This window comes from Salvelinus sp. IW2-2015, unplaced genomic scaffold (assembly GCF_002910315.2).
Source record: "Salvelinus sp. IW2-2015 unplaced genomic scaffold, ASM291031v2 Un_scaffold1266, whole genome shotgun sequence".
Classification (NCBI taxonomy): Eukaryota; Metazoa; Chordata; class Actinopteri; order Salmoniformes; family Salmonidae; genus Salvelinus; species Salvelinus sp. IW2-2015.
In genome coordinates, this window is record NW_019942808.1 from 388853 (window position 1) to 402688 (window position 13836).

Here is a 13836-nt window from a genome sequence, read left to right on the forward strand (position 1 = left end):
TCTATAGATAGAGTCAGGGCTTTGATCGCCACTCTAATACCTTGACTTTTGTCCTTAAGCCATTTTTCCACAACTTTGGAAGTATGCTTGGGTCATTGTCCATTTGGAAGACCCATTTGCAACCAAGCTTTAACTTCCTGACTGATGTCTTGAGATGTTGCTTCAATATATCCACATAATTTCCTACCTCATGATGCCATCTATTTTGTGAAGTGCACCAGTCCCTCCTGCCAGCAAAGCACCAATACAAATGATGCTGCCACCCCCGTGCTTCACGGTTGGGATGGTGTCTTCGGCTTGCAAGCATACCCCCTTCCTCCAAACATAACGATGGTCTATATGGCCAAACAGTTCTATTTTTGTTTCATCAGACCGGAGGACATTTCTCCAAAAAGTACGATCTTTGCCCCATGTGCAGTTGCAAACTGTAGTCTGGCTTTTTTTTATGGCGGTTTTGGAGCAGTGCTTCTTCCTTGCTGAGTGCCTTTCAGGTTATGTCGTATAGGACTCGTTTTACTGTGGATATAGATTATTCTACCCTTTCCTCCAGCATCTTCACAAGTCCTTTGCGTTGTTCTGGGATTGATTTGCACTTTTCGCACCAATGTACATTCATCTCTAGGAGACGGAAGCGCCTCCTTCCTGAGAGGTATATGACGGCTGCGTGGTCCCATGGTGTTATACTTGCGTACTATGTTTGTACAGATGAACATGGTACCTTTCATGCGTTTGAAAATTGCTCCCAGAAACAATTGGGTCTTGACTGATTTCTTTGATTTTCCATGATGTCAAGTGAAGAGGCACTGAGTTTGAAGGTAGGCCTTGAAATACATCACAGGTACACCTCCAATTGACTCAAATGTCAATTAGCCTATCAGAAGCTTCTAAAGCCATGACAACATTTTCTGTAATTTCCAAGCTGTTAAAGGCACAGTAACTAAGTGTATGTAACTTCTGACCCACTGGAATTGTGATACAGGAAATATAAATTAATAATCTGTCTGTAAGCAATTGTTGGAAAATGATGCCCAAAGTAGATGTCCTACCGACTTGCCCAAAACTAGTTTGTAACCAGAAATGTGTGAGATGGTTGAAAAACGAGTTTTAATGACTCACCTATGCTGTTAACCTTTTGACTTCAACTGTATGTACGTATTTAGTTTGGCCAAGTCTGCATGATCTTGAATTGTCATTTACAACATTCTAATATCACAACTGTATGGGGTAGCTCTTGAAGCCTCCTGTAATGTCACAACGTAGGGGCAACACCACTGCATCAGGTCTCCTTCTCCGGTGGCTAGCAGCTGTCAGTGGCAACACCACTCCATCAGGTTCCTTCTCGGTGGCTAGCAGGCTGGTCAGTGGCAACACCACTCCTCAGGTCTCCTTTTCCGGTGGCTAGCAGGCTGGTCAGATGGCCACACACTCCATCAGGTTCTCTTCTCGGTGGCTAGCAGCTGGTCAGTGGCAACACCTCCATCAGGTCTCCTTCTCCGGTGGCTAGCAGGCTGGTCAGTGGCAAACACCAAACTCATGTCTCCTTCTTCCGTTGGCTAGCCAGGCTGGTCAGTGGCCAACACCACTCCATCAGGTCTCCTTCTCCTGGTGGCTAGCAGGCTGGCAGTGGCAACACCCTCCATCAGTCTCCTCTCCTGGTGGCTAGCAGGCTGGTCTGTGGCAACACCACATCAATTCGGTCTCCTTCTCCTGGTGGCTAGACGCTGGTCTTTGCAACACACTCCATCAGTCCCTTTCTCCTGATGGCTTAGCAGGCTGTCGCGTGCAACACCACTCCATTCAGGTCTCCTCTCGGTGGCTAGCAGGCTGGTCAGTCGGGGCACACACCACTCCATCAAGGTCTCCTCTCTCCGTGGTGGCGTAGAGGCTTGGTCAGTCGCAAACACCACTATCAGTCTCCTTCTCTGGGCTAGCAGGCTGGTCCAGTGCAACACCACTCCCATCAGGTCTCCTTCTCCGGTGGCTTAGCAGGCTGTCATGGCAACACCACTCCAACAGGTCTTAACCTGGCCTCGGTTGATTGATGGTATTCTCGGTGTGTCAGCCTGCAGAGAAGAGGAGACCGTGGGAAAGGCCCGAGCTGGGAAGGAGGGCCAAGAAGTGTGTTTCTAAACACAGAACCGGCTCCAGGGAAAGTGCCAGGCCTTCACAAGAAGATGGTGTATGTGCTTGGCAGGAACTACATGGGGATCCATAATCAAGTACAAAATACATTGACTGCGGGGAATTGCTTCCATTCAGCCACAGACCAATTAGTGAGGTCGCGGCAATGATGTTGGGCAATGATGTTGGGCGATTGAGCCTGGTGCTTCGCAGGTCGTGCGTTACATTCTCCAAAGGTGTTCTATGGTTCAGTCAGGGCCTCTTGTGTGTTTGTGTGTCAAAAGAGGCAGATACGATGGAGATGAAGAGGGATCCACGTACGTTATGGGCTGAGTAGGATAAGAAAAAGGGGGATGAAAGGGACGCGTGAAGTAGCAGATGTCAGATAGCAGCTCTTTGCATAATTTTAGCATCATCATGCAGCAGCACCCACGGCATGATTTGGTTTACTTTCAGTCATTCCTGGTTTGTACCATATTCATTGTTTTTTGATTTTTTTTTTTCTTTCTCTCTTTCTATTAAGACTTTCACAGCGTCCTTCTGCATTTTCATGTTCCAGTAACAGTTTTCCCTCTCTCCTCTGGGCAAGGTGCTAATTTCAAACACTTATGCCGACTGGCAAACGTTCAGGTGAGTGTGATCTTATAATTATCAACACGCTATTCACCCATGAAGGGGCCTGTTTGCCATTTGGCGACTTGACACTTCATAACGGAGGATGGTCAGAACTGAAGGGTTTTGTTATTTTATTTTTTTTTTTTTTTTATTTTTTTTTATTCTGTTGTGTTTTTTTTTGTTTCTTCTTGTTTGGTGGCGGAGGGTGGTTTGGGGATGTGGTGTAGGTGCGGTGATGCAGTTTTATGTGTGTTGTGGGGGTGATGCAGTGTGTGTGTGTGGGGTTGGGTGCAGTGTATGTTTTTGGGGTTTTACGTGTTTTTTTACGTTTTTAGTTTCATTTTTTTCGGTGACGGAGTTTGTTATGTGTTTGTGGGGTTTATGGTTATGGGGGTTGATTCCTTTGGGTTGTTGCAGCGTTGTTTATGTGTTGTCTGTGGTCGTGTGATGCAGTGTGTGTGTTGCGGTTGAGACCGAGTCTGCGTCTCTCACATGGGTAGGKAGACCATTCCATAAAAATGGAGCTCTGTAGGAGAAAGCCCTGCCTCCAGCTGTTTGCTAAGAAATTCTAGGGACAATAAGGAGGCCTGCGTCTTGTGACCGTAGCGTACGTGTAGGTATGTACGGCAGGACCAAATCGGAAAGATAGGTAGGAGCAAGCCCATGTAYTGCTTTGTAGGTTAGCAGTAAAACCTTGAAATCAGCCCTTGCCTGATTTCAGGAAGCCGGTGTAGGGAGGCTAGCACTGGAGTAATATGATCAAATTTTTCGGTTCTAGTCAGGATTCTAGCAGCTGCATTTGGCACTAACTGAAGTTTATTTAGTGCTTTAGCCGGAAAGTAGAGCATTGCAGTAGTCTAACCTAGAAGTAACAAAAGCATGGATTAGTTTTTCTGCGTCATTTTTGGACAGAACGTTTCAGATTTTTGCAATGTTACGTAGATGGACAAAAGCTGTCCTTGAAACAGTCTTGATATGTTTGTCAAAAGAGAGATCAGTGTCCAGAGTAACGCCGAGGTCCTTCAGTTTTATTTGAGACGATTGTACAACCATCAAGATTAATTGTCAGATTCAACAGAAGATCTCTTTGTTTCTTGGGACCTAGAACAAGCATCTCTGTTTTGTCCGAGTTTAAAAGTAGAAAGTTTGCGGCCATCCATTCTAGCGAGGGCAATTTTGGGGCTTCACCATGTTTCATTGAAATGTACAGCTGTGTGTCATCCGCATAGCAGTGAAAGTTAACATTATGTTTTCGAATGACATCCCCAAGAGGTAAAATATATAGTGAATACAATAGTGGTCCCAAAACGGAACCTTGAGGAACACCGAAATMTACAGTTGATTTGTCAGAGGACAAACCATTCAGAGACAAACTGATAWCTTTCCGACAGATAAGATCTAAACCAGGCCAGAACTTGTCCGTGTAGAGCAATTTGGGTTTCCAATCTCTCCAAAAGAATGTGGTGATCGATGGTATCAAAGGCAGCACTAAGGTCTGAACACGGCAGTTAACCCACTGTTCCTAGACCGTCATTGTAAATAATAATTTGTTCTTCACTGACTTGCCTAGTTAAATAAAGGTAAAATATTATAGCCAGCCATAAAATCTAATTTCTACTTATTGTTTGGAAAACGAACCTACAACCATCCCCGACTCAACGATGACGTGTAGCCTTTATTAAACCCATTTCAAATGACATTCCCTTCCAGAAATGAGCCCAATAACATGCTGACGAAAAGCAATATCTTTTATCAGGCAGGTGTGCTGTTTTAGCACATGGTCACCTGTAGCCTGATGCAGCATCCGCGGGTACACGGCTTGAAGCGTGGTCACCTGTAGCCTGATGCAGCATCGCGGTACACGGCTGAAGCGTGGTCACCTGTAGCCTGATGCAGCATCGCGGTACACGGTTGAAGCGTGGTCAGCTGTAGCCTGATGCAGCATCGCGGGTACACGGCTGAAGCGTGGTCACCTGTAGCCTGATGCAGCATCGCGGGTACACGGCTGAAGCGTGGTCACCTGTAGCCTGATGCAGCATCGCGGTACACGGCTGAAGCGTGGTCACTGTAGCCTGATGCAGCTCAGCGGTACACGGCTGAAGCGTGGTCACCTGTAGCCTGATGCAGCATCGCGGTACACGGCTGAAGCGTGTCACCTGTAGCCTGATGCCGCATCGCGCTACACGGCTTGAAGCGTGGTCAGCTGTAGCCTGATGCAGCATCGCGGGTACACGGCTGAAGCGTGGTCAGCTGTAGCCTGATGCAGCATCGCGCGGGTACACGGCTGAAGCGTGGTCAGCTGTAGCCTGATGCAGCATCCGCGTACACGGCTGAAGCGTGGTCACCTGTAGCCTGATGCAGCATCGCGGCTACACGTTGAAGCGTGGTCGTGTAGCCACTTGCAGCATCGCGGGTACACGTGTGAAGCTGGTCACCTGTAGCCTGATGCAGCATCGCGGGTACACGGCTGAACGTGGTCAGCTGGTAGCCTGATGCAGCATCGCGGTACACGCTGAACGTGTCACCTGTAGGCCTGATGCAGCATCGCGGGTACACGGCTGAAGCGTGGTCAGCTGTAGCCTGATGCAGCATCGCGGATGAAGTGTGGGGTTGGTCCTCTGCATCGTTTACCCTGATGGGTGAATCATTAGCTACATCAGACTAAATATGATATTGTTGCTTGTTTAATGTCCTAAAAAAATCCCTCTGGCATTAACAAAATCATGTTATTTTGGGGTATTTATAAATGGTGTAATTGTGTGAATTTTACAGTAAATATTGGCTTCCCGTTTTATGCACTGAAATGGCCGCAGTGAATCTAGTGGTTACATTTTTTTGTTGTCATGTCAGGCACTCCGATTTGTAAAACGCTGCCAATTTTAAAAAAACAAACAAAAATAAACCAATCATACAGCCCTGGAAAGCTGGGATCCTGCTCGTTTTCAATCAGTACCATTAATTGCATGTAGACATTTTGCATAGTGACTGGGATTATTAGAACATACTTTTTTCACCCGACAGTTGATATTCAGCTGATTAAATAAACTACACGGTTCAATTCTGAACAATTATATCGACTGCGGTATAGCATTACAGTATTCATTTGTATTTTTTTCCTGGAGGCTATTTAACCAACAAGTGATTTGTGTAAATAATCATCAATTGACTAACAGCTCCATAGTGTAGGTCTATGTAAACCTTTCTTTGTTGATAATGACTTTGCTGTGTATAACCCCAATCCCACCTCCTCAGAGCAGCTGACCCCATAACATCACACGTAAACAACCCCCCCCCACCTCCTCAGAGCAGCTCTGACCCCGTATCACATGTAACTATTTCAGAAGGATGAGAGAAGATATGAGAAGGTTACTACAGTATGAGCCCTCTAAGAGTACAGAGGCGATCCCACTCGCTCAGATGAAAGGTATCGGTCTGTGAAGTAAAAGCTGATGGCTTAACAATAATATGCAATTATAAACTCAGCAAAAAAAGAAAAGTCCCTTTCTCAGGACCCTGTCTTTCAAAGATAGTTCGTAAAAATCCAAATATCTTCACAGATCTTCATTGTAAAAGGGTTTAAACACTGTTTCCCATGCTTGTTCAATGAACCATAAACAATTAATGAACGTGCATCTGTGGAGCGGTCGTTAAGACACTAACAGCTTACAGACGGTAGGCAATTAAGGTCACAGTTATGAAAACTTAGGACAATAAAGAGGACTTTCTACTGACTCTGAAAAACACCAAAAGAAAGATGCTCAGGGTCCCTGCTCATCTGTGTGAACGTGCCTTAGGCATGCTGCAAGGAGGCATGAGGACTGCAGATGTGGCCAGGGAAATAAATTGCAATGTCCGTACTGTGAGACGCCTAAGACAGCGCTACAGGGAGACAGGAGGGACAGCTGATCGTCCTCGCAGTGACAGACCACGTGTAACAACACCTGCACAGGATCGGTACATCCGAACATCATACCTGCMGGACAGGTACAAGATGGTAACAACAACTGCCCGAGTTACACCAGGAACACGTAATCCCCCCATCAGTGCTCAGACTGTCTACAATAGGCTGAGAGAGGCTGAACTGAGGGCTTGTAGTACTCAGAGTGAGAGGTCCTCACCAGACATCCTCAGCCTATTGCGGACAGAGGCTGGACTGAGGGCTTGTAGGCCTGTTGTAAGGCAGGTCCTCACCAGACATCGCCGTCAACTACGTCGCCTATGGGCACAAACCCACTGTTGCTGGTCCAGACAGAACTTGCAAAAAGTGCTCTTCACTGACGAGTCACGGTTTTGTCTCACCAGGGGTGATGGTCGGATTCGCATTTATCGTCAAAGGAATGAGCGTTTCACCGAGGCTTGTACTCTGGAGCGGGATCGATTTGGAGGTGGATGGTTCGTCATGGTCTGGGGCGGTGTGTCACAGCATCATCGGACTGAGCTTGTCATTGCAGGCAATCTGCAATGATGAGGGAAGACATCCTCCTCCCTCATGTGGTACCCTTCCTGCAGGCTCATCCTGACATGACCCTCCAGCATGACAATGCCACCAGTCATACTGCTCGTTCTGTGCGTGATTTCCTGCAAGACAGGAATGTCAGTGTTCTGCCATGGCCAGCGAAGAGCCCGGATCTCAATCCCACTGAGTACGTCTGGGACCTGTCGGATCGGAGGGTGAGGGCTAGGGCCATTTCCCCCAGAAATGTCCAGGAACTTGCAGGTGCCTTGGTGGAAGAGTGGGGTAACATCTCACAGCAAGAACTGGCCAATCTGGTGCAGTCCATGAGGAGGAGATGCACTGCAGTACTTAATGCAGCTGGTGGCCACACCACATACTGACTTTTGATTTTAACCCCCCCTTTGTTCAGGGACACACTATTCAATTTATGTTAGTCACATGTCTGTGAAACTTGTTTAATTTGCCTGTTGTTGAATCTAATGTTCATACAAATATTTACTCATGTTAAGTTTGCTGAACATCAACACAGTTGACAGTGAGGGCATTTCTTTTTTTTTGTTGCTGAGTTTATATTCATAGGCTCATCTGGTACTGAAGTGACTCCTGTCCACTTTCACTCGACAATCTGAAACCTCTTATGTTACCCTCATCTCAGTTGTTGATGTGATATAGCCTCTTTGTAACAGACTGTATTGGAAAATGACATTAAACCTGGTTGTGGGATAGCTGTGTCAATACAGTATTGCTACCCTTAACAATGCTATGCAATTCCCTATTGAGTCTCTGCACTAGAAACAGTACTGTTAAAAAAAAGAAATAATACATTCATGTTGTCGTGGTAACTATAGATCTGGACATAGGTGTTTTCTCCATCTCCTTAGCGATCAAACTCCACTGATTTCAAAACTCGGAGTATATATATCTCCTTAGCGATCATACTCCACTGATTTCAAAACTCGGCCGRCCAGAAAGTGGAGAGCAACACGGATGCAGTTCTACTACGTGATATCTTTATTAAAAGTTAGAAAGAATTGCCACAATTATCACATACTGACCCGCTCATATTATAGACAGAAACGTGCTACATGGTAGACCAARCAGAACTCATCTCTCGGGCATGTCCAGCCCACTTATTATCACAGCCAATCATGGCTAGCGGGAAGGTTGTTGACTTTTTCTGTGGCTAAACCAACTAGGCCCTTTAACAATTTTATTAGTATTTASAGATACAAGCTTACAAGTTTATTAATATGTATTTCTTGAAACATGGCTTTAGCATAAATAGGCTGCTATTTATACTATGGTATGCAAGGCCTATATTGACATCTGTTGATGTAAAAAGTGCTTTATAAAACATTTGATTTCCATATGTGACTTGTTTCAGGAAACTAGGCGTATGTTGCGGGTCAGTACTTCACAGGAGAGGTGTTTGAACGTAAACATTTTTTTAGCTAGCTAGCTAACACTGAATTTGGTTTGTTAGCAACCTGCAGATTCAAGCAAGCCAGTAACGTCATGAGTTGGGATTATGGTTCATTGTTTACCTAGCTAGCTAGACACGTCTTCACGAAAAGACACCACTATGCAAGTAAACAATTCAATAGAATGTCACTGCGACAACTTATAAACTTAGACATAGCTAGTAATTTTTTTTACTATCTACTCTGATTTCAGGTGCAGTGTGCCAGAGCGCAGAATAACTGTGTTGAATTTACTAACGCCCAACACCTGTTGAATATGGCCGGCGTCAGTAAACGTTTGCAAAAAAAAGCGTAAATTCTTGCCAGCAACGCAGTTGAAGTCGCTCTCTAACATATAAACATCCTATCCAGTTCTGCTAGGGCGAGTAAAATGACCAGTGCCTTCAGAACAGTCTCATTTCATCGGGGCATGGACTTTACAAAAAAAGCTTAAAAATTCTTCTTTAACCGGTCTCCTCCGGGTCACTAGGCGATCGGGAGCCCCGGGGTCGCTGGGCGGTCGGGAGCCCCGGGGTCGCTGGGCGGGTCGGGAGCCCCGGGGTCGCTGGGCGGGTCGGGAGCCCCGGGGTCGCTGGGCGGGTCGGGAGCCCCGGGGTCGCTGGGCGGGCGGGCACCATATAAATATTTCCACTGCTTTTTAAATGTGCATTCTTCCCCTCTAATCAGGGATTGGTTTAGACACCCAGGGGATGCAGTTATCAGGTAGAACAGCAGCAGTACTTGTGGCCCCCAGGGTAGGATGGGACATTTGCATAGCGAGGTGGGAACTCAACCCATCCACCACAGTAGCTGTTTTGTTGTTGTCTTCTCCATGTCAGTGCTCAGACAGATCTCTCTCTCACCTCCCCCCCATTCCTCTGGGCCTCACACCACGATGGTATCCCAAATGGCAGCCTATTGCCTGAGTAGGGCACTACTTTTGACCAGAGGCCTATGTGCCCTGGTCCAAAGGAGTGCACTACCTAGGGAGTACGGCGTAGTGCACTACCTAGGGAGTACGGCGTAGTGCACTACCTAGGGAGTACGGCGTAGTGCACTACCTAGGGAGTAGGGTGCTATTTGGGATATGGTCTAACTATATAGGTCTTGGTCTGTGAGGCTTCTGGGTCTTTGAAAAGACAGACAGTTTAGATGTCAAACTTCCCTGCAGGGTTAACAGAAGGTCTGTCCTCTCTCTCTCTCTCTCCTGCCCAACTCTATCCATCAGTCTCTCCTGTCTGACTCCATCTCGTCTTTCTCGCTCGCTCTGTTTTCTAACTCTCGCTCTGTTTTCTAACCCAACAGAAGCAGATCATCGTGGACCCCCTGGCGTTTAGTGAGGAGCGTTTCCGCCCGTCTCTGGAGGAGCGCTTGGAGAGCATCATCAGTGGCGCCGCCCTCATGGCCGACTCGTCCTGCACCCGTGATGACCGGCGCGAGCGCATCGTGGCCGAGTGCAACTCTGTCCGTCAGGCACTGCAGGACCTGCTGTCTGAGTATATGGGCAATGTAAGTCTCTTCTTCTCATCTCTCTCTGCTACTAACTCACTACATAGACAGGTAGGAGTCTCATCTCTCTCTCACTCTCTCGCTCTCTCTGCTACATAAACAGGTAGGAGTCTCATCTCTCTCTTGCTCTTCATTTTCTCTCTCTCTAGTCCTCTACCCATCTCTCTCCTTGAGGCAATGAACCAGTCATCACATTCACACACAGTTGCTCTTTCACCTCTCCATCTCTCAATTCAAGGGGCTTTATTGGCATGGGGAACATATGTTAACATTGCCAAAGCAAGTGAAGGAGATCATAAACAAACATTAAACTCAGAAAAGTTCTAAAGGAAAAGACATGTCTATATACAGTGTTGTAACGATGTGCAAAAGGGAAAATAAATGAACATAAATATTGGTTGTATTTACAATGGTGTTTGTTCTTCACTGGTTGCCCTTGTGGCAACAGGTCACAAATCTTGCTGCAGTGATGGCACACTGTGGTATTTCACCCAGTAGATATGGGAGTTTATCAAAATTGGATTTGTTTTTTRGTTTTCTTTGGATCTGTGTAATGAAGGGATCTGTGTAGGGAAATATGTGTCTCTAATATGGTCATACATTGGGCAGGAGGTTAGGAAGTGCAGCTCAGTTTCCACCTCATGTTGTTGGCAGTGTGCACATAGCCTGTCCTCTCTTGATAGCCAGGTCTGCCTACGGCGGCCTTTCTCAATAGCAAGGCTATGCTCACTGAGTCTGTACATAGTCAAAGCTTTCCTTAAGTTTGGGTCAATCACAGTGGTCAGGTATTCTGCCACTGTGTACTCTCTGTTTAGGGCCAAATAGCATTCTAGTTTGCTCTGTTTCTTAGTTAATTCTTTCCAATATGTCAAGTAATTATCTTTTTGTTTTCTCATGATTTGGTTGGGTCAAATTGTGTTGCTGTCCTGGGGCTCTGTGGGGTCTGTTTGTGTTTGTGAACAGAGCCCCAGGACCGGCTTGCTTAGGGGACTCGTCTCTAAGTTCATCTCTCTGTAGGTGATGGCTTTGTTATGGAAGGTTTGGGAATCGCTTCCTTTTAGGTTGTAGAATTTTTTATTTTTCATTTTACCTTTATTTAACTAGGCAAGTCAGTTAAGAACATATTCTTATTTTCAATGACGGCCTAGGAACATTGGGTTAACTGCCTGTTCAGGGGCAGAATGACAGATTTGTACCTTGTCAGCTCGGGGATTTGAACTTGCAACCTTTCGGTGACTAGTCCAACGCTCTAACCACTAGGCTACCCTGCCGCCCCAACGTCTCTCTTTCTGGATTTGATCATTAGCGGGTTATCAGCCTAATGCATTATTTGGTGTTTTACATTGTAAACCATCATGGTCAAAACATGCTGCACCTGATAGACGGGTGAGGATGAAAAACTATGGAATCAGAATCAGTTCTCTTTCAACCATCTCCACCAGCATTCTGGAACACCACCTTCCAGAACCCTTAGAGATGACCAGACAGTCCTTTCTCAACTCTTCTAACCCTTAACCAAGCAAAACACGCAAGTCAGCATGAATGCACTAAACAATGTTGATATCAGAGACCATGTTCTTGTCTAAGCAACCAATAAATTAACCCAATCTAGGCTAGGACTAAAATGGTGGATTTATCATTCTGGGAGAATAATGGGGTTTATTGAATGATTAATAGATTTCAGGAGGCCAATTTATTGTGAGACCAAGACATTCTTGTTCGCTAATCGCTTGATAAATGCTTCTACATGTTTGTATAGGAAAAATAAGAAATGTCCATGTCTGTGTGATGCTGGCCTGGGATGGGGGAGGAGACCTGGGTTAGAGGGGGATGTGAGGAGTCCTGATCACACGACTGAACAGTAGTCTAGGTGGGACGAAACTAGGACCTGCCTTAAGGCAGAGCAGCGCTTTATTATGGACAGACTTCTCCCGGTCTTAGCTACTGTTGAGTCAACATGTTTTGACCCTGACAGTTTACACTCTAGGGTTATTCCAAGCAGTTTAGTCACCTCAACTTGCTCAATTACCACATTATTCAGATTTTGTTGAGGTTTAGTGAATGATTTGTCCTAGTTAGTTTTATTTTTTATATCTAGGACTGACGTATTCCTTTCCACCCATTCTGAAACTAACTGCAGCTCTTTAAGTGCCGCAATCATTTCAGTCGCAGTAGTAGCTGACATGTTTAGTGCTGAGTTATTTACTCAAAGCCAGTGGCATGTCATTAGTAAAGATTTTTTTTTAAAGTAATGGGCCCTAGACAGCTGCCCTGGGGAATCCCTGATTCTACCTCGATTATGTTGGAGATGCTTCCATTAGAACAAAGCCATAAAGTGTATAGCCGTAACACACGTTTCTTCCCCCTGCAGCAGACTGTGATTGATATTGTCCAAAGCTGCACTGAAGTCAAGCAAAAAAGCATGGTCTAGACCAGAATATGTGAGCTGAGTTGAGCGGTCGGAAATCATGGAACGGGAATCATGGAACGGGAATCATGGAACGGGAATCATGGAACGGGAATCATGGAACGGGAATCATGGAACGGGAATCATGGAACCAACTTTAGTGACTACTTGGACCTACCATTTTATTTTTGAAGATATTAAATGAAAAGTATTTTAATGAACAACATGAAAAGGTGACTAAGAAGTGGTCATCATTTGACATAGACTACATGTTGTTTTCAATAGCAAATAAACACTCCAAATAGGTCAGGAGTCCGACAGGTAGCCTAAGAAGGATCAATAATTATTATATATATTTTTTTTGGAGGGGGGTGTTCATTATAAATCTGTTTCAATGCTATAGCCTACAAAGAGATGCATTGTGACGCATTTGGGAGTGCATTACACTAGGCTGGCAGGAAAATAAGTGCTCAGCATTTTAAACATTTCGTTGTATTATTTCATTAGTCTATGAATTGAGTATGTAAGCTTTGACTTAGAATTAAATTTAAACAAAATGCCTTAGGTTTGAATTCACTTTTAGAAACACGAGTTTTTTGCCGTAGTCTATGGCTTCAGGCTCATGTGACGGTGTCTGGAGAGCAGGCCAGCAGGGGAGACTGCCCTCTCGGCATGGTGTCTGGAGAGCAGGCCAGCAGGGGAGACTGCCCTCCCGGCATGGTGTCTGGAGAGCAGGCCTCTCGGCATGGTGTCTGGAGAGCAGGCCAGCAGGGGAGACTGCCCTCCCGGCATGGTGTCTGGAGAGCGGCCAGCAGGGGAAGACTGCCCTCTCGGCATTGGTGTCGGGAGAGGCGGCCAGCAGGGAGACTGCCTTCGCATGGTGTCTGCCCTCCGGCATCCTCGGGCGAGAGCGCCTCTCGCATGTGTCTGGAGGAGCAGGCAGCAGGGGAGACTGCCCTCCCGGCTGAGTGTCGTGGAGGCAGGCAGAGAGAATGCCTCTCGGCGGCTGGGAGCAGGCCGAGTTCCTCCGCTGGTCGAGAGCAGGCCAGCAGGGGAGACTGCCCTTCCGGCATGGTGTCTGGAGCAGGCAGCAGGGGAGAGACATGCCTCCCCGGCAATGTGTCTGGGAGCACCGGCAGGGGAGACTGCCCTCTCGGCATGGTGTCTGGAGAGCCACTGGGGATGCTAAACACCCTTCGGGCCAATTTTGCCAGGCAGGGATGCAGAGTTTATTATTAATTTTAAATTTATAAGTACGCCTTAAGGTT

General features: G+C 46.3%; 1 protein-coding gene across 1 annotated transcript in view; it reads left to right on the plus strand.

Annotated features, from left to right (window-relative positions):
- Positions 1–10275, plus strand: part of LOC112070240 (catenin alpha-1) — a 49564-nt gene extending 39289 nt beyond the window's left edge. Inside the window, exon 7 of the mRNA XM_024137662.2 lies at positions 9958–10275. Within this exon, the coding sequence (XP_023993430.2) occupies positions 9958–10260 (303 nt within the window). The 3' untranslated portion in view covers positions 10261–10275. The remainder of the gene's footprint in view (positions 1–9957) is intronic.
- The last annotated feature ends 3561 nt before the right edge of the window (positions 10276–13836 follow it).